Raw genomic sequence first — 18,835 nt, 5'->3', positions numbered from 1 at the left:
CTTTTTCGACAGCGCGCACAAAGACGCGCCGTATATATAAGGGCAGACCAAGGGGTTTAACTGACCACTAAGGAGGAAATTACACAGTCTGGTCAAGCACTCCAGCAACCGAAGCCCATTCTCGCCAGCAGAACCTGAAACAAGCTCCTTTAAATGTGATGGACGAATACCATCCAAACCTGCCGCAGAAACACTGTTAAAGGAGCCTAGAGCCCGTGCAACCTCCTCCGGCCTGACAGTGAGCGCAGGGCAGGATCTGTCTGGTTCCGGTGGTAACAACAACGGCCGGGATGGGGCAGGGTGCTTTAACTGCAAGTTGGCAAGGGTTTCAGGACTCGACGGTGCCACAGCATCATCCGACATCAACACCCTGACTGCACCCCTGAGATCGCCCTCGAAATCTGTGAGATTAACATGCAAGTTAGTTTTTACAGCCCCTTAGCACAATAGCTCCGGTTCACCTTGGTTTTTAGGGATCAGATTAATTCAGAGGCCAGTAAATAATAAAACAATGGAGAATTATGGTACTTAGTTAAAATGAGCAGATACGATCTAGCATTTGGAGCACAATGTAAACACTTACTCGTAACTACCCATTTCTGAGAAAATGTGATAAACAATTACCAATTAGCATGTTTATCAAGTTGTGCGATCCAACTATACCTACCTGCAGTATGATTATTGATTAGTATGAAGTATATAAATATATAATAACTGATGAATTTATTCGCTTAACTAACAGTTTCTTCCTGTAGTATCTTTTCGGTTAAGACTGGTCTAGCAATATATATCGCAAGACCTTTTAAAATCCCATGTGGCATGAAGGACACCGCCATTTACCTGATATAGGTACCTACACGATGTAACAAAAATAATGGGGACCCGTTTAAGGGCATATTCTATCCACCCATTTCGTAACTACCCATTTCTGAGAAAACGTGATAAACAATTACCAATTAGCATGTTTATCAAGTTGTGCGATCCAACTATACCTACCTGCAGTATGATTATTGATTAGTATGAAGTATATAAATATATAATAACTGATGAATTTATTCGCTTAACTAACAGTTTCTTCCTGTAGTATCTTTTCGGTTAAGACTGGTCTAGCAATATATATCGCAAGACCTTTTAAAATCCCATGTGGCATGAAGGACACCGCCATTTACCTGATATAGGTACCTACACGATGTAACAAAAATAATGGGGACCCGTTTAAGGGCATATTCTATCGTGTTCTGATTAGGAGAAAGAAGAAGAAATTTTTTTTTGAGAAAATATTATTTATTAAATAGGTGCAATCAGCTGCAGAGAAAAAAAGGTACCACCCCTGCATAGAAGTTATTATGCATGGGTGGTACCTTTTTTCTCTGCAGCTAACCGTACAATGCTAATACTTACCTTTATAATGTAAATAAATGTTTGTTGTATTATTTAGTCGCTGTATTTTGGTTCTTAACAATTAATAGGTATGGTTTTCTTGCAGGATAGAATCATCATGCAAATAAGCATAGCGTTAACTACACGCTGCTTCGTCTTAGGTCATACTCTGTAAGATAGACTGATACCCCTCCCGCCGTGATGTTATATAAAGCTGTACCCCTTGCCCGCCCACAGTTCGGGTGAAGTGCTCAAACCGTGCAGACATGAAGGCAGTCACTTTTGCTATTTTTGGTAAGCTCATTTCCAGTATCAACCGGTTTTGAGGAAATATACTTTGAATAAATAACAACCGGTTAATTCCGTCAATGTTCCCGTTATATGGTGTCGTGGATTGTTTAAAACAAAACCTATTTTCTTTATAATGGTAGGGAACTATGTAGATTAGATTAAGAAGTTAACCTTTGTTTACTTACAGCTTCTGCAGTAAACTTTTGTTCGATATGGTTAGGAATAATATCGTCTTAATTTTATAGCAACATTGTTTCGGTTAGGTGCCAGCAAAACATTAATTTATATGCTGATGCTCGCTTTATGCCTGTATATGGCCTGCGTTAATTTTTTATGAAATTGATGCAGTAGGTAGGCAACAGCAAATTGTAGGTATTTTCACGTGTTTACTCATAGACATAATGTCCTCGGAAGACCTACCAGCAACGCTCGTTTAAATTACAAAACTTGTAATCAAACTTTATCCTCATTGCTGAGGGCCTACCGCGAATCACGTTCGACGTGTTGCCTCTCTATCGCAATTTAAACATTTTAAACTCGTACGTAAGTGTGACAGGGAGGCAACACGTCGAACGTGGTTCGTGGTAGGTCCTCTGTTCATTAAATGGAATAAGCAGAGCATGGCCGCAATAAACACATTATATGCGATTATGACATTTATGACCGTACTTATATAGTTATATATTTGTAATCATACGCACATATTATAACGGAGGTAGATATATGTTAAATTTAAGAGGTAGTTACAGTCAGACCAAGATAAGTTAGCAGCTATTTTGATAGCCCAGGCGGTGTTAAGTAAACGTCATAATTTCATAGCTCGACGAAAGTTTGACGTCTAAAATAACACGTGCCCTGCCTGGGCTCTCAAAATCGGGGCCAACTTAGTCTGACTCTAGTCAAAATATAAAGAAACCGATCCACAACTTACAACGGCCACGACGTTGGAGGATCTACCGCGAACACCGAAATTCGCAAATTACGGGAATCTTTTTTTACTACAATTAAAGCGTATTCAGAGTGGCAGAGAAAGCTGCCCGTAATTTGCGAATTTCGGTGTTCCCGGTAGGCCTTCCGGCTCGAGCTAGAGTTGTTTTCCGTTTCATGAAATACCATCTTTCACAATATTTGACATGTAAAATTACTTTGTCTCTAATTGCCAAATAATTTAATATTTTTTATTTGTCTCACAAAACAAGTTACAGACAATTGCAGTAATTACAGTGTTATTACAGGGTTAGCATACAGTACACATCTAGACTATAACTCTAAACATGTGTGCACAGAAGGATAAGGACATATAATTACTTACAATTTATCGCTAGAGAGGTGAGATGTCATTTCTACGCTAGATTATGGACGAAACGGTAAAATAAAGAATAGCAAGATAATATTATTTACTAAGGTATATTGTTAAGGATATGCTGATATTTCGTGAAACGGAAAACGACTCTCTCGGGCCCGAAGCAAGGTGTGGACCTAATTGACCCATTAATGCTGGATTACCTAAATAATAGATATGTAATACGAATGGGAAACGTCTTTACCATTTCCACTATTTTAGTTTTCAATAAATATTTTTGGTTTGATGGGATCCTTTAACAGTCTTACTATGGCCTCCTACATCAGACTAGGTTGGATCCAGGCGGTTGGCCAGCGCCTTCCTGCGATTACCACATTACCTCATTACATTTACTAACCTTGCCGCGTTCCCGACTAAGTATCGTGCTCTAGGACCTTTATTACTTGATTGTTTCCTGTTACGCAGGAAAACAGACGCACACAGACGTAATCATTGTGTTAGTGCCGTAAGTAAGGATAAACAGGCAGCTACTACGATGTAGTTTTGCCTTTTTTGGAAAATTACCTCATTATCATGGCCACATGTACCTACCTATCAGTTTGAAATTTGGAGTGTATGAAAATAAACTTCTTATGCTGACAGTGGCTAGGGCTTGCAGTCCGGATATCCATATAACCGTTTTATCCGGATATCCGTCAAATTTACTATCCGGATAATTCTTAAGTTGATATTCGGATAAAACGAATAATTCGAATACCGTTTGTGACAAAAAATATTGTTACATTTTTTAAGAAAACTATTTGAAAAACGTTGAAAGTTACATTGAAAACGACGTTGTCGGTTGAGTTTTTCTTATTTGAATAATTTTTATATACATTCGAGGATAATCTTATGCATATCGCCTTATATTAATTCCATAAAAGTAACTTTCATTATTGGTAGCGTTACAAATACAGTTCGTGTCACCAGTTCGGAAAACCATCCAATCAAGTAATTAAAGCTTGTGTAAGAAATCATTGCCAAAAATTAATTTCAACGTCGCAACTCAACACAATAATTCTTAATAACAAATAATAATTGTTAATTCTTAACATAACTCTAACCTAACCTACATCTACATATTTTCGTCCAAAATACCGCAGTGTCTTAGGACGAAAGTCTTCAACCAGTGTGTGTTTGTTACCAGTGATGACGTACGGCAGAGAAACGTGGTCGCTCACAATGGGCCTCATAAGAAGGCTCAAGGTCACTCAGAGAGCAATGGAGCGAGCTATGCTCGAAGTCTCTCTGCGTGATAGAATAAGAAATGAGGAGATTCGCAGGAGAACCAAAGTTGTCGACGTAGCTCAGAGAATTGCCAGACTTAAGTGGCAGTGGGCGGGCCACATTGCTCGCAGAACCGATGGCCGATGGGGCAGAAAGGATCTCGAGTGGCTACCACGTACTGGAAGACGCAGCGTGGGAAGGTCCCAGACTAGATGGACCGACGATCTGATCAAAGTCGCGGGAAACCGTTGGTTGAAGGCAGCGAATAACCGTTCGTTGTGAAGATCTTAGAGGGAAGCCTTTGTCCAGCAGTGGACGTCTTTCGGCTGAGATGATGAACCTAACCTAACGGTTCCCAACTATGTTTGCACATCATCTTCAAAGGTCATATTACAACGTTTATTCTACGTGCGTTGTCGTCGCGCCTAAGTACCTAAACAAATTTTGTATACCTACAATAATAACCTACTTAGACAAAAAAATCGAATCCAAATAAAACGTTCTCATAAAGATTAATTCCCGAAGGTTGTTTTTCACAGTAAAGCATAGGCAAAAAGCATTAAAGTCACCGATATTTTTTTCCAAATGAATTTTGGAAAAAAATATCGGTGAAAAGATAGGACGCCTAAAAATTTTATTACATAAAGGTCGTGTGAGTTTTATTAAACTTTTCACAAAGGACGGATGAGATTTATTAAATAAAAAGTAAATATTCGAAGTATTCGTTTTATCCGGATATCCGGCTAGTAAAATGACAAGTATTCGAAATATCTGGTTACAAAAAGGGCGGATAATTGCAAGCCCTAACAGTGACACAAATTCACTGATATACAATTTCCATTATTTATCCATTGTATGTAATCGGTTAGGTACGCCTGAGTGTCAGCTTCGCCGTGATTAACATTAGTATTGTATTTCGGGGTAGTTAACAGCCGCAAAATGAAAATTACTAGTCATGTCATGATCCAGCCATGTTCAAAGTGTTATCATACCAATAACACGATACAACACAAATTATATCTCAAGTCATACCTACTAGCAAAATTTAAATTAATTTAGTATTTGTTATTCAAAAAATTTGCTTAACCGTTTACAATACAATATAAGCACTCATGTTCCATTATGTATAATTCCAGTGGTCCTGGTGGTTGCGGTATCGTGCCGGCCGGACAAGCCGGACCTGAAGCAGCTGAAGGCGGAGGCGGCGCGCAAGAAGGCGTGCACACACGACTGCACTTCCGTGGCGCTCGACCCCGTCTGCGCGGGCAAGCAGGGCGACAAGCCCAAGTCCTTTGCCAACGAGTGCGTCATGAACAACTACAACTGCGAACACAAGGACAGTAAGTACTGCTGTAACTACTACTACACCCCTCGAGCCAGTCTGCGTTGACAAGCAAGGCGACAAGTATAAATCTTTCGCTAACGAGTGAGTCATGACAACTGCACCTGCGAGCACAAGGACAGTAATGTACATTAGTACAGCTGTACTACTATGGTGACTCTCAAGCCAGTCTGCATTGACAAGAAGGGCGACAAGCCTTAATCCGTCGCCAACGAGTGCGTCATGACAACTACAACTGTGAGCACAAGGACAGTAATGTACATTAGTACAGCTGTAGCTACTATAGTGACTCTCAAGCCAGTCTGCATTGACAAGTAGGGCGACAAGCCTTAATCCTTCGCCAACGAGTGCATTATGACAACTAGTTATAACTGCAAGCACAAGGACAGTAAGTACTGCTGTAGCTAGTATCACTATTATATAGTGCTATCACTATAGTAGCTGTCCTCGAGCCAGTCTGCATTGACAAGCTGGGCAACAAGCCCTAGTCCTTCGCCAACGAGTGCGTCATGAAAACTACTGTACTTCGTTTTTCTATGATTAGATTTTTTCTACCCTCAAAAGTAGTGGTAAGCTAAAGCTTTATCTTCCGAAATGTTAGGTTCCTATGATATTGCGGTATAATATTTTCCGTGCAATTTAAATATTAATTTAGGTATGAGTTTAATGTTTTATTTTGCTTTATTGTTTAGTTGTTGACATGTATTTTTATTTTTATTTGATATTGTTATTATTTTTGTGTTTTATCTATGGGCCAGCCTGAAATAAATAAATTGAATTTTATAATATGTAAATTACACTATAATTTAGTGCATAGATACTCAGATTTAATTTTGGAGGAAAAAAGTTATCAACACTTTTGAGGTTATTAATCATTCAATCAAATTTCTTACCTTAAAAAAACAGGGTATAGCTGTATAGGGAAGTGGATACTTATGTAAGGGCACCGACTGTACATCTGTAACTTCCTCTATGACTATCGACTCCTCTATGACTTGCATCGACAAGCTAGGCGCCAAGCCCTGGGGCCTCCCGCAAGAGTGCGTAGATTACGCGTGACGCGATGCAAGCTGCCCTAGGAACCTAATTGTACATAAGGATTTGTAAGTTTTAAATATGAACCGTTTAAACAACCATAAAAGCCGGTGAAGCCTTAACTAACCATTTACGAGGAAATTCTTTCGAATATGGTTCCGTTCAAAGCTGTGTAAATAAATAGTGCTTTCGATAGTTTCGACAAAGGTGCCATTCGCAATCTCATTTTGCAGCTCAACTTTTGCACACACCGTGCTTCAGCGTGTATAAAATTAATTGAGGCTACGAGTACTTATGTCGGTTTAATTTTCGGGTTTGCATTATTTCTGAATCTGGGTATAGGTACTGCAAAACACATTTACGAAGCATAAAGTATACCGAATTCGCCAGTGAAAGCCATGCCACCATGATTGGGAGTTCGACACGCGCGGCAGAGTGTGACATGACATGACGCAAGCTTTGTCAGCAGCAGACCTTGCTATTGTGCGGGCGCCGGCATCGGCAAGCCGACCGGATCGTGACTCACGTTTGTTTTTTGTAAACATGGACTTTCCGTGGAAGTAAACTGGATTGAGTGAGCTAAACTTAGCTTTTTGCAGTTATACATTTGAATCAATAGGTACTGTAGATATAAGTTTTAAATAGGAATGTCAGTAAGTTAGAAATAACAAAACATACCAGTTATAAATACCTTGCTTAAATGGAAAAATTATGCGTTCGATGTCCCTGAAAGTTAGTTGTGTAGGTATTATCCGTTCGCATGTACCTATATAAGCACTGATCAGTGGGCATGAGCTGACCAAGGCCTCCAGTACCTAGTGCTGCATTATGTCCATTTGTTGGGTTCTTGCTGGGTTCTTGAACCACATAAGCTAAGAAAAAGCGATTTAGCTCTAAATTTAATTAGAATAGCTTAATATCAAAGCAGTCATGATATTGTAATTTATACTACGTCGGTGGCAAACAAGCATACGGCCCGCCTGCTGGTAATCAGTCTCCGTAATCTATGGACGCCTGCAACTCCAGACCAGAGGTGAGGTGGTGGTGTGTATGAATTTACCGCCCCCCTTATTCAAAAACTTTACGATCCTGATGTAGTTAAAATATGTTTTATCTCTTTCTTACAAATACATAAGCCTAAATGACAGGTAGACAAACGATTCATAGCAAAATCAGGCTTGTAATGCGTTCATGAATAACGCCATTATAATGTGCTCAACCCTGTTATACCTACTCATACTAATGGTCACCAATCCACATGTGTAATTGCGCATATGCACCTTATCTACATCATTACTGCCTTTGTCTATTGAGACAATTACTAATGGTCCTCTCTCTTCCAGCGCTGCACAAGATCAGCAAAGGTGAATGCCCCGGCTCGCAAGGCATCCGTCTGTCCTAAATGACGCGAATACCGCCAGCTATTACACTCATTTATTATAAGTAATCCGCCAGCACTGATGTCTCTTTGCATTATAATGATCTGTGAATAACCTCTTTTGAAGATTTTAACTGCGATCTACAAGATGCTGTATTACATATTTGTGATTTTTTTGTATTAAGCTAGCTTTGAAAGTAATAAACAAAAGCGAATTTGTTTAATGAAAAAGACTTTGAATTTAGAAATATAACCTTTGTGAAAATTAAAATTAATGTGATGATATGAGATATATAGTAAGTAATAGAGCCTATTGTGCAACGAGGGCGGTATGTGAAATATTGGACATGAGGGTGATATTTAAAGAGCCGAGTTTGCAATATTCTTGCCCCCGGAGTTACATACAATGTTTTTCATTACACTTCCGAAGAAAAATAACTCTTATTGACGACATTTCAAACATTCGTCTACCATATTGCCATTGTTTGATAGGTTAGGCATCGAAGGCACAGATCTATCTGGCATTCAGCCACGATTGGAAATACTGTAATGCCTGACCTATAATATATGATCATGCGCCATATTGCGGAATTTCATTGAAACTAAATTTTTCATACTGAACTGAATTGTCACCCTATACTTGAGAATAACAGCGCCCTCTTGACAATGAAATTTATATTTTTACACATAAACAAAAATATGAAATTGGAAACGTCAGTATTTTAAAAGTAAAATTTATACCTACATGGGTCGTTTGAATTAGTGACAGAATTTACATTTATTCCCAATCCATAGCTCCCCCTGGGAATAATATAGGCCTTTGTCCTTTACCTTATCTTTACCTGCATGAAATAAAATCTTTTTCGAGCAAGTGCGATGAAAAAATATTAGAACCTAGAGGGTAAGGGCCACCCCACACTAGTGTCTTTTGAGCGTCTGAATCTAGTCAGCGCTATGGAAAATGGCTTCGCTGAGCAGGTGCGCTTGCGTTGCGTCGAGCAGCAACCATAGACTTCAGTAGACGCCGACGCTCGACCGCTCGAGAAACATTAAGAAGATCATAATTCATAATAGACACCTATCTAGTACACATACTTAGAGGTAAGTTTATCTTTAAAAAAAATGTAAAAGAAGTTGTTATAAAATATATGCTTTATTCATATTAAAAATATTTACTTGATACATTTATAAATACAGCAATTCGTCTAGGACTGGAATATTTCAGTCGCTTTACTAACCTACCGGTTAACTCGTACTTTGTACAATAAATAATCATATGTTGTAGGTGTACTGCTTAATACTACGGAAACTAGAAAAACTTAAGACAATTTATGTCTCCAATCATTTTAAAGATTATTCTGAATCTTCTAATGACAATTTGGAATTTAGGAACTTTTCTACTAGCAACGCCCTAATTATTAGTAAATATTATATTCTTTGGTATTTTTCATGTAATGCGCATTAAGTTTTATGCATTTTATCGTTTATTACTTAGGAGATATTGAGTATTATTACTCAGTTTATAAACTAATTCTCTCTCGTATTTATTAGTCAAAATATAAAACAAAATTTTAAGTCCGCTATACGATTTTATGGAAGATCATTTACGATTTCTTTGTAGGCAGCGGATATAAGTAACAAAGGTATATTTATTTCATATTTTTGCAAAAAACTTTTGGGTAAAGTAATCTTATACTACATTTATGGCCGTCTCTTCAGTCAGCACTCGCCCAAGCTCGTGATAGCATAATCTGTAAAAAAAAAACACAAGTTATCGATTAGGTATGCGAAATACTCCTTTTGTAAACAATGGATAAGGAGTGCGTATAAAACTAAAATAAACCTTAAGAAGAAAGGGGATGGCTGCTTCTCTATACAAACGTAGTCCCCATTTTCCTCTCTGGATATTGACATTATGGAAAATATTTTTACTTAATTTGATGTACCTATATTAACAATAGCTACGCCCTTACGTTTGACCTTTATTAGATTTTTTGATTATTGTTAAAATTAGGAGCGAAAAACAGATTTCATACAAATTTTTAAATGCTCCTAACTCTTAATCGCCGTGGTTGATATACAACAAATTGTGTCAAAATATTTTCTATAATGTTAATATCCAGAGAGGAAAATGAGGACTACGTTTGTATGAAAAGGTGATTTCGAGCGAGTCCTCCACTTTATTTATTTATTTAACATATAAACTTTATTGCACACATAAAGAAAAATGTACAAATGGCGAACTTAATGCCAAAAGGCATTCTCTGCCAGTCAAGCATTGGGTCAAACAGAGACATTTGTATGTGTCGGTGCAGGAAAAATTAATAACAAACAATAAGGAAAAATGTAAACGTCTTCGTACTTTCGTCTTTAATTTCGGTTTTTTTAAGGTTAAGTTCATTTTTCCCTCTTTAGTTTCAGTTTTTGTCATGAGTGACGCAGCATTCTTCAAGACTTGTGCCTATCTATCGAAACATAAACACTAATGTTAGTAATGTCATTAAACAGTTTTGCGCACTAAACGTTTCAAACTTCAAGGTCCGGATCTGAATCCATCAAGATTTGAGGAATTCCCTCAATTCCACATGGAACCCATCATCAGTACTGGACCTTGACACAATTTTTTCTTAATAACCTTACTTGCTTAACAAACTTAACGAAGAAGACAAATCGCCCAATGTGAAACACTCATTAACAGTTTTGAGTTTGAATTTATGTCTAGTGAAACACGCGTTGTTGAAGAGCTGCTCCGTTCTGGTATCAGTTTCCACTTTTTTGAATGAAAATGCTACCAGGATTTTATTTGAGTGGGGCTTGAACCCAAAAAGGGTAGGTAGGGACCCTGAAAATTCCCACGGTCGGATAATGATTCTTTTCGGGGGGGTGTTTGGATCACTTACAGGTGCTCTCACGGCACGATACTGCCTCAAGCTCGCAAAGTGTCGCGAATGTGCGTGCTGTGCCAGCTGCATCGAAGGCGCAAACCGGGCCGCGTGGCGGCGAGGCGCAGCGGCCCGCGCACAGCGGCGGCGGCACGCCCTCGCGCACGCGCGCGCGCATCTCCACGGGCAGCCGCGCGTCCGCCACGTCGTCCAGCAACTCGTTGTCGTCGCTGTCGTCCAGCTGCGGCAGCCGCACGAACGGGAGGCTGGCGGTATGAGCCTCGTGCCACGCTGAAAAAACACAAAAGAATCACTAGACCTCTTCGAGAAGTTAAGAACATTGTCAATTTACGTGCAGTAGTACTGCTTTTGACTTAGCCAACAGTTTACAAATGGGAGCGTGCACGACTGTCACGCAACCTAGTGTCCGCAAGTCTAGGGGAAAACGTCAATTCACTACATCTTATAAAACTACTCCAAAACTAAAAACTACTGAACGAATTTTCATACGACTTTCATTTATCAATAGAGTGATTCTTGAGGAAGGCTTAAGTATTTAACTTGTTAAGGTTTTGTGTAAATTGTTTGAAATATAACGATGTTGTCGGAAAAAATCACGCTGGCTAGGAGCTTTAATCCAAAACGCTGCCTAATCCGTTTGAGCTACTATAACAACACAATGTATGGTGGGGTTGTTTCTCATTCATAGGTTTACAAAAAAGTCCGCGATGTTAAATGTCTATCTTTTAAGGATAACTTACTATACATATTCGTAACTTCTAGAAAAAGATCACGTAATATGTGGCATTTGCAAAGCTATTTACATGGATACATTATTAACAATTATCAAAATAAATACGTTCGTTATATTAAGCATTTCATACAGCTTACAATGGTCCCTTACACCATACAATTTAAATGAATATTTCAGAAGTAATCGTAAATCAAAGTTTCATTTCGAGCCATATAATTGTACGAAATGTTAAAGACGCTATCCGCAATTAGTTCAAATTTTTACCACCTTATGCGCTGGGATCGCTTTACTTACCCCCACCATGCACTTCGCACGGTCCCAGGTTTATTTATTATTTAATGTTGTTCATGACCCAACAAAGAAAAACAAGGTTTAAAAAGTAGGTATGCTTGAATTTAAATAGGCAAGCATTTTCATGTCCAAAGTCTTGCACTTGATCAGAGAAGTTGATTTGTGGCCGTAAATGTAATATCTCTACCGTAAATGCTATGAGTAAATTATGATCCCATATTAAAACACGTGTTTGCGTTAAGTCTCATTTTGTATGGGATTTTGAGTTTCCAAAACGTTCCGCTTGGCGCGCTGTGTCTAAATCCCATACTAAATGAGACTTAACGCAAACGCGTACGTCACGTTTCGTAATCGAATAAATTTACACTAGGGGCTCGGGTATATAACGAATTTATTTTGTTACTTTTATTTCCGACGTTTAGACGCAGGTTACACTGGCAATGTGTTTGGCAGCTTATGTTGTACTATGTGTTCAAAACTGGAAATTATGATCCTGCTCTTATTATTTGTGGAACCGTCGAACAGACATCTAACAACGTTGAGTATTATCAGTTACTTTCTAATCAGATTTTGAAAACCAAGTCAAGTTTTTACATTTACTGAGTCGCGATACTCGAAAAGATTAAAAAAAGAATATCGAGCCAAATGGCTGAAAGCTGCGCGCCGACTGTCACCGATACACTATCTCCATATAATTAATGAGGACATAAACGTAGCTTAATTGTTTCTCGTTTTATTCCGTTATTGTTTTGACGAGGCTCCAGATTATGGCGACTCTTACATGACCTTTAATCTAATCTCCTTTGTTTGTTTTTCTAACTTTTCCTGTGATCTCATGCTTTTATCTATATCAACTATTGTGTCAGCAATGAAAATAACTCTTAATTTGGTTTATGTAAACAGTAAGTTAAATGCGTAAATGATTATTTGTTGCATTGAGTTTGTAATAAGTGTAGGGATGCTATTATCTAATGAGTATTTATTTACAGGCATGTCGCCACAATCAACCCTTTGCCACACCTATTTTATACAACGCACCATTGTAAGCCTTAGCCGAATGTACGAAGGTTGATATTACACTATAACCGAGCGCGTCAGTTGACGTCTTTGGTGGTTGAAGAGTTAAGAAGTAGTACGTTGTGTCTGTGCGTTGTTTGCGGATTGTCTGGTGACTGATGTGAGTGCTGCGGTACTTGCACAGTGTCACGTATGTAGCCGTCCAAGCTAACTCTGCAGCAACTTTGACTTAACAAAGTGTGGAATTGTGGAGGTGAATGAACGACATACTTTCATTGTAATTTGATGTTTCTGGTGACACTATCACACTCTGTTGCTGCAGAGTTATCTTGGTTTGACTATAGCTTTTTCATTGCAGTTTAATATTTGAACAATGTGTTGATGTGGATTTTCTAACTTACCTAACAAGTTTATCCTAGGCGTATCAGGAAAGGTTTCTACCTATCTACCTAGTACCTACTAGTAAAGTAGTAGGAACAGATCAGAACAATATAGGTATGTAGTATTTATGGACTTCATGGTAAGGAGTTTATGGTAATAATATGGTAGGATTTTATTTTGTAACTAATCATTGGAAATTTGAAGAAATATAATAGGTAAGGAAATTAACACATTTTATCCTACACGTTCTCTGTAAGTACATGGAGTTCGATATCAGAATTATCAAACACGGAAAGATTTCAAAAGTTGATAGACTTTGAAATATAGTACTTATGCAATTAAAATACAATGACACATTTTGCACTCGCGGGGTTTCCAAACTGACGAGGTAAAAAATACCACTTGATCGTCCACACAAAAGGAGAAAACGTTTTTCCACTTCTAAATACTTTCCATTCGCCATGTTTTTTTAGAATGTTATTGACACAATGAAAAACTAGGTTAAGAGGTTATACCTATAAACCTAGAATATAATTATTATGTTGAAGCGATCGACATCAAAATCAAAGTGAATTTGTTAAGATTTAGTGGAAACCGTTTTCTCCCGAAATGGAATTTCATAGAAAAATTACCGTTACTTCGTTAGATTCAAAAAGTTATCCTTCCCTCTTAAGTTACATAAAAATGTTGATTGATAAATAAACGGGAAAACAACAAATGATGATGATGATGATGACACTTCAATGGATCATACGTCATTATTTTCCTTATTATTCTTCCTATTACATGTTTTGTCCTAGGTCACACGGTAGGTAATATTATTTACTAATTATTAAGCAGCAGGTTATATTTTATAACATGCAAACTACACATACGTATGATATGTACGTTAAATCGTTCAATAACCACTTTAGTGGTTTAAAAAACTATTCGATAAAAACGTTAGGGTTCCGAATTTGTTGTCGTGACAATGACAACGACGTCTACTAAAGGTTAAACGGCTTAGGTTTTTGCAGCTTACTTAAGCTAAAACGTAATTTTAGGCAATATGTGGTAATGGACGCTAGCCGGAAGATCAGAGGTGACATGGAGTTTTAAGCAAAGTTAAGACAAAACTTTGTAATTAGAACGTGGAATTACAATAAGTCCTGTAACTGTAAGTATAAATACTACACTACTATTAATAATAGTGTGTGGATATCTGCATACCTACCTAACAAGTTAATCGACATAAACTAAGTTTTTCTCTTTGACAGAAACAATTACGAAGTATTTCGAAGAGGATTGATCAGTAGTGCTTTGATCTACTGCCCTGAATCCTGTTCCAGAAATACTCCAAAAAATGTAGAAAGTTATTAATTAATTTCTTAAAATAATCAAATCCCGGAAATGATCCAAGGCCGCCAAGGTAAAGTTTATAATGTAGGTAGGGTTTAAAGTGGCAGTTGGTCTAGATTTATTTCCGACAATAGGTCCGTTGCTTTTAAACAACTGCGCAATTTTCGCTGTCATATCGATGACGACGGCACTCGGCCTGGTTTCCACAAATCTGAGCTCGCTACTTCCGATGAGTCAGTTCAGGATATCGTGGTATCTCCGTTCCCACGCCGTGTGTAGGCTGTATTGCGATTTAATCTATGTACCTAACCAGTACTGGGTTGACGCTTCTGAATTGCTATTGCTATTTTTCTAAATGCTGAACAATTTCCGAAGGTGGAGGTTCTGAAATCGACGGGTCTTTGTTTTTTATGGATCTTCCCCGATTTGTCGAACACGGCGTGACTGGTTTGAAAAATGCTTTCTTTGTTTGAGATTATATTATACGTACTCGTACAGTTAGGATTTATAAGTAGTTAATCGTGCATTTGCTGAAGGAAAACATTCGATTTGGTATAATGTATGTAACTGCTGACGGAGACCATCAAACGATGGCATTTTAAACTGTAAAATAGTTATTGATGTTATTTATTTAAGTGACAATTTAATGTTTTTTTGCCGCCAATAATGTTTTTTTTTTCAGATCGTAATCATAATCGAATATCCGTAGTTTATCTGTCGTACGATTTTCAGGAAACAAAGTAGTTTATTACATTCTTAAACTTAAGATTACCTGAATAATATAATAAGTAATCGAACTTATTTTTATGATTCCCTAAGATGGCTGAAATAAAAAAGTATCGTGGCTGATATTTATAAAAAAAAAATGTTAAATTATATTATCTTAATAAACGAGATCTAGATAGCTTTATATCTCTAGTCTATCTTATCTTGTAAAACACCAAAACTATTGCTGACATTTTCATTGTAGCAGATAATTAAAGCGGTACAAATGTACCGGTCGTACGGAGGCTCAACTTTTTTTTATTGACTGTTCTTTCACATTTTCTGTTTGGTCTGAAACATCATTAAAATGGGTACTGCTGTCAGGGCTCCGACCCGTATTGGAATACCTATTAATATCGTTCCCAAATCGGTTTATTATTTCGTTCATTCAAACCGGATAATTGATTGAACGTGAACCAAAAAAAAATCGTGTTCTCCTTAGCGGTAAGAAGAGGGAATGAAATTTTATAGTTTGCGAGGAACGATATCATACCGGTTATTCTCGGCTCTCGGACACTCTCAGCTAAACTTGTAGTCTATCTTGCTTCGATATTTTCAATTTAACCGGTGAATTTCGTTCTACAAAAACGAAAGATGAACTAATTTGGCATAAACTGGTATCTCAATAGAACAATTCTCTAACAGGTAACCGCAAACGAAAATGAAATCATTTTTGTTCCCGGGTGAATAAACGAAATCGACTTGAAAAATAAAACTGTTTCCGAGACCTGGCTGCCGTGGTACAAGTAGTCAAACTAGCCGAATTAGCCCTGATAAGTTACGGCCTGATAGAAAGAAATCGTTTTTTTAAAGCAATATATTAAATGACTAAACAGAATCATGATGTAATCTGTATGAATCTGATTTAATTGCTGTATCAAGTTGTACAAAGTTGCATCGCTCTAGTCGTCTTAAAGTCTGTCAGTAGATCGGTTACTCACGTCTAATAATACGGCGGTGGGCGGGTCCCGCGCGATAACCCGGGATCAAGTCGCCACTCGGTCTACGCAGCTGCCCTGCGCCTACCCTCCGTTTATCTAGATTTGCGAAAGCACAGGCCATCTTTGTTTACGAGATGATATCATGCCTAAACAAAGAGCCGAGGATATTCACTAGGATCTTTCCATTGAGTTTGATCGGTGCGTCGATTGACTGGTGGAAATTGGTCCGTTTAGGCGGACGACGGAATTGTAGCTCGTTTCAACTTACGAATACCAACTCTTTTTGGCTAATTCCATTGACTAGAGCCTAAAATTTTTCATCATGCTTAAATAATTAGCCATTTTTTCCTTAACACGACAAACCAGACTGAGTACATACTTAAACTTGATGCTACGCGCACTTATTTTCATCGTATTGAAAAACTGTTATGTTTGCAATATACTTAGAACAAGAGGAATAAGATATTAAGTAGGTATGTTAAACATAACACACGCACGAACAATGTTCCAACTCGACTTATTAAACAGTTTGAGTACTGATACTTATTAACTGTCTGGTATTTTATTCTGTTTTTAAATATAAATCATAAAAGGCTTCATAACTTACCAGCTACTAATATCACGCAAAACAGAAGCTTCCCGCTTAACATCTCCACCTGATTGTGTCCGAAAACGTAACTGCCGCCACAAGCCTACACTCGCGAAGCCTTCGCGTGCGATCCGGATCGAGATCCGACTTTATTTAATATATATTTGTTTTGTTTTGTGGTCGGTCGGTGTTATTGGTTGTGTATTTTTCGCTTTACTGGTGCATCGGTATCGAGCGGGAGCTGGTGGGGGAAGCGATAACCTCTGCTAGCCGGAGGACGGGGCACGATAACGACACCGACTTTCAAACGAGAGCGAGTACTCTTTTGTGGACGATAAAACGTGGATTTTTTCGAGATTTGGGAAGATGTTAAGGGGAATCATTAGTGGTCATATTCCCATACAAACATTCTCGACATTTTCCTCTTTGGATTTTGGCCCAAGATGATTTTTTTTATATGAGTTCAATATTACCAATACATGAGTTTGTACGTTTTGCTTTTTTTTAAATATTCTTGTTTTAATAAGAACTAGGTTACTTCAAAAAGCGCTAAAAACAAACTGCATAGCATAGCATACAAAATCGGCAACAACAAACGCAAAAATCAAAACGGTCGGACAAAGATAATTTCTTTCTCATTCCGTCCCTAAAATTTCGTTATGATGGGTTGTGTTTTGGAGGAGGAAAATGTCGAGGACAAAACCTTGTTTCTGAGATTTTTCGCCTAAGCCTTGTCCTTATTGCACTTATTTTAGGAGCCGCCCCCGCCCCCGTCAGCGCAACAGTTATTACCTAAAATTCTCAAATTTGAAAAGAGGCTCAGCTGGCCTCTTGAACGAGCTCAGATTATGAATGGAACTTTGGAAAATGGAATTGTTATAAAAAATAGTATCTGTAATATAAATAAAAATCTACGCACAGTCGCAATGAAGGGATCCTCTACCTTACACATAAAAAAAAATCACTTTTTTGTACTCCCAACATGAAGAATTGCGCAAAAGGTTCAAGTAAGTGACTTTTATGGGGCTCTACTTTAAATTCTTAATTTTTATTATTTGCAGTTTTTTTTCAATTACTTAACTATGGCGATATTTACAGACTGACGGCCAGTGGAGACTAGAGGACCCAGTTAGCGATATGCAATTTCTGAAACATTTCACTAGTTTCCTTCGGTGACATATTTCAACTGTTGAAAATTACGTAATCAATAGGAAATGTTACCGTATAAATTTCATGTAACCTGTCCGCTACTCCTGACGTCAGTAGAATGGATTGTGATAGAAAAATTCAAGAATATACATGCGTGGGTAATCGTACCCGGTTGTTATACAAAGGACGGAAGTTCCAGACCACCGTTACGCTGGGCTCTTTTTCCTTTCTTTTCATTTTTTTTTTTTATATAACATATCTGCTATTTGTTTTCCTTCGTATGTGTGTATTGTCATGATTTATTTATGTTTACATTTAAGATAGCAGTTAAATAATAATTATACCGTGACAACATTATTATGTTACCCCGATTAATACAGGGGTAGTTGGAAAAATAACATTATACTGAACACGATTTAACATTATGTCAAAACACGGTAGTTTTAGCAGGTGGTGGGGACACGGTAAATGTTGGACAGGCTCGTTCACTTGGGTTGAGGCTGTCAAAGAGGAAGCATCGTAATGAACTGGTTAGGTCAGAGTACCTGGAAGTATCCCGATTGCTGTAGTAGTAATAGTTTAGGGTAACCATGCAATAAGAAGCACAATAAATCAGAAGTGTTAACGTACCACTAACCCACATTGGGATTTTGAGATTTATTTTGATTCCTAAGTTTTATGAAACGTAAGTTATAGAAATAAAAAGTATTTTATTTCATGAGTTTAGGACGAT

The 18,835-nt window shown here is 37.8% G+C and overlaps 2 protein-coding genes across 2 annotated transcripts; one reads left to right on the top strand and one right to left on the bottom strand.

Moving 5' to 3' along the window:
- The first annotated feature begins 1,542 nt into the window (after positions 1 to 1,542).
- On the top strand, positions 1,543 to 8,226 carry LOC133522818 (Kazal peptide Pr13a-like). The gene is made up of 3 exons (XM_061858280.1): positions 1,543 to 1,674; positions 5,377 to 5,580; positions 7,961 to 8,226. The coding sequence occupies exons 1-3, from the start codon at positions 1,647 to 1,649 to the stop codon at positions 8,017 to 8,019; spliced, it is 291 nt and encodes a 96-aa protein (XP_061714264.1). The 5' UTR covers positions 1,543 to 1,646; the 3' UTR covers positions 8,020 to 8,226.
- Positions 8,227 to 9,129: 903 nt separating this feature from the next.
- On the bottom strand, positions 9,130 to 17,465 carry LOC133522817 (uncharacterized). The gene is made up of 3 exons (XM_061858279.1): positions 16,972 to 17,465; positions 10,896 to 11,168; positions 9,130 to 9,746 (listed from the first exon to the last, which is right to left on the bottom strand). The coding sequence occupies exons 1-3, from the start codon at positions 17,012 to 17,014 to the stop codon at positions 9,715 to 9,717; spliced, it is 348 nt and encodes a 115-aa protein (XP_061714263.1). The 5' UTR covers positions 17,015 to 17,465; the 3' UTR covers positions 9,130 to 9,714.
- Positions 17,466 to 18,835: the final 1,370 nt, after the last annotated feature.

Source organism: Cydia pomonella, chromosome 11, assembly GCF_033807575.1.
Source record: "Cydia pomonella isolate Wapato2018A chromosome 11, ilCydPomo1, whole genome shotgun sequence".
Classification (NCBI taxonomy): Eukaryota; Metazoa; Arthropoda; class Insecta; order Lepidoptera; family Tortricidae; genus Cydia; species Cydia pomonella.
Note: the sequence above shows the minus strand (reverse complement) of the source record. Positions and strands in the feature narration are given on the sequence as shown.

Excerpts from the sequence above, each read along its gene's own strand:
- LOC133522818 (XM_061858280.1), top strand. The coding sequence starts at position 1,647 with ATGAAGGCAGTCACTTTTGCTATTTTTG. Across the intron at positions 1,675-5,376 it reads AGTCACTTTTGCTATTTTTG|TGGTCCTGGTGGTTGCGGTA; the intron begins GTAAGCTCATTT and ends GTATAATTCCAG. Across the intron at positions 5,581-7,960 it reads CAACTGCGAACACAAGGACA|CGCTGCACAAGATCAGCAAA; the intron begins GTAAGTACTGCT and ends TCTCTCTTCCAG.
- LOC133522817 (XM_061858279.1), bottom strand. The coding sequence starts at position 17,014 with ATGTTAAGCGGGAAGCTTCTGTTTTGCGTGATATTAGTAGCTG. Across the intron at positions 11,169-16,971 it reads TTGCGTGATATTAGTAGCTG|CGTGGCACGAGGCTCATACC; the intron begins GTAAGTTATGAA and ends GTGTTTTTTCAG. Across the intron at positions 9,747-10,895 it reads ATCGTGCCGTGAGAGCACCT|ATTATGCTATCACGAGCTTG; the intron begins GTAAGTGATCCA and ends TTTTTTTTACAG.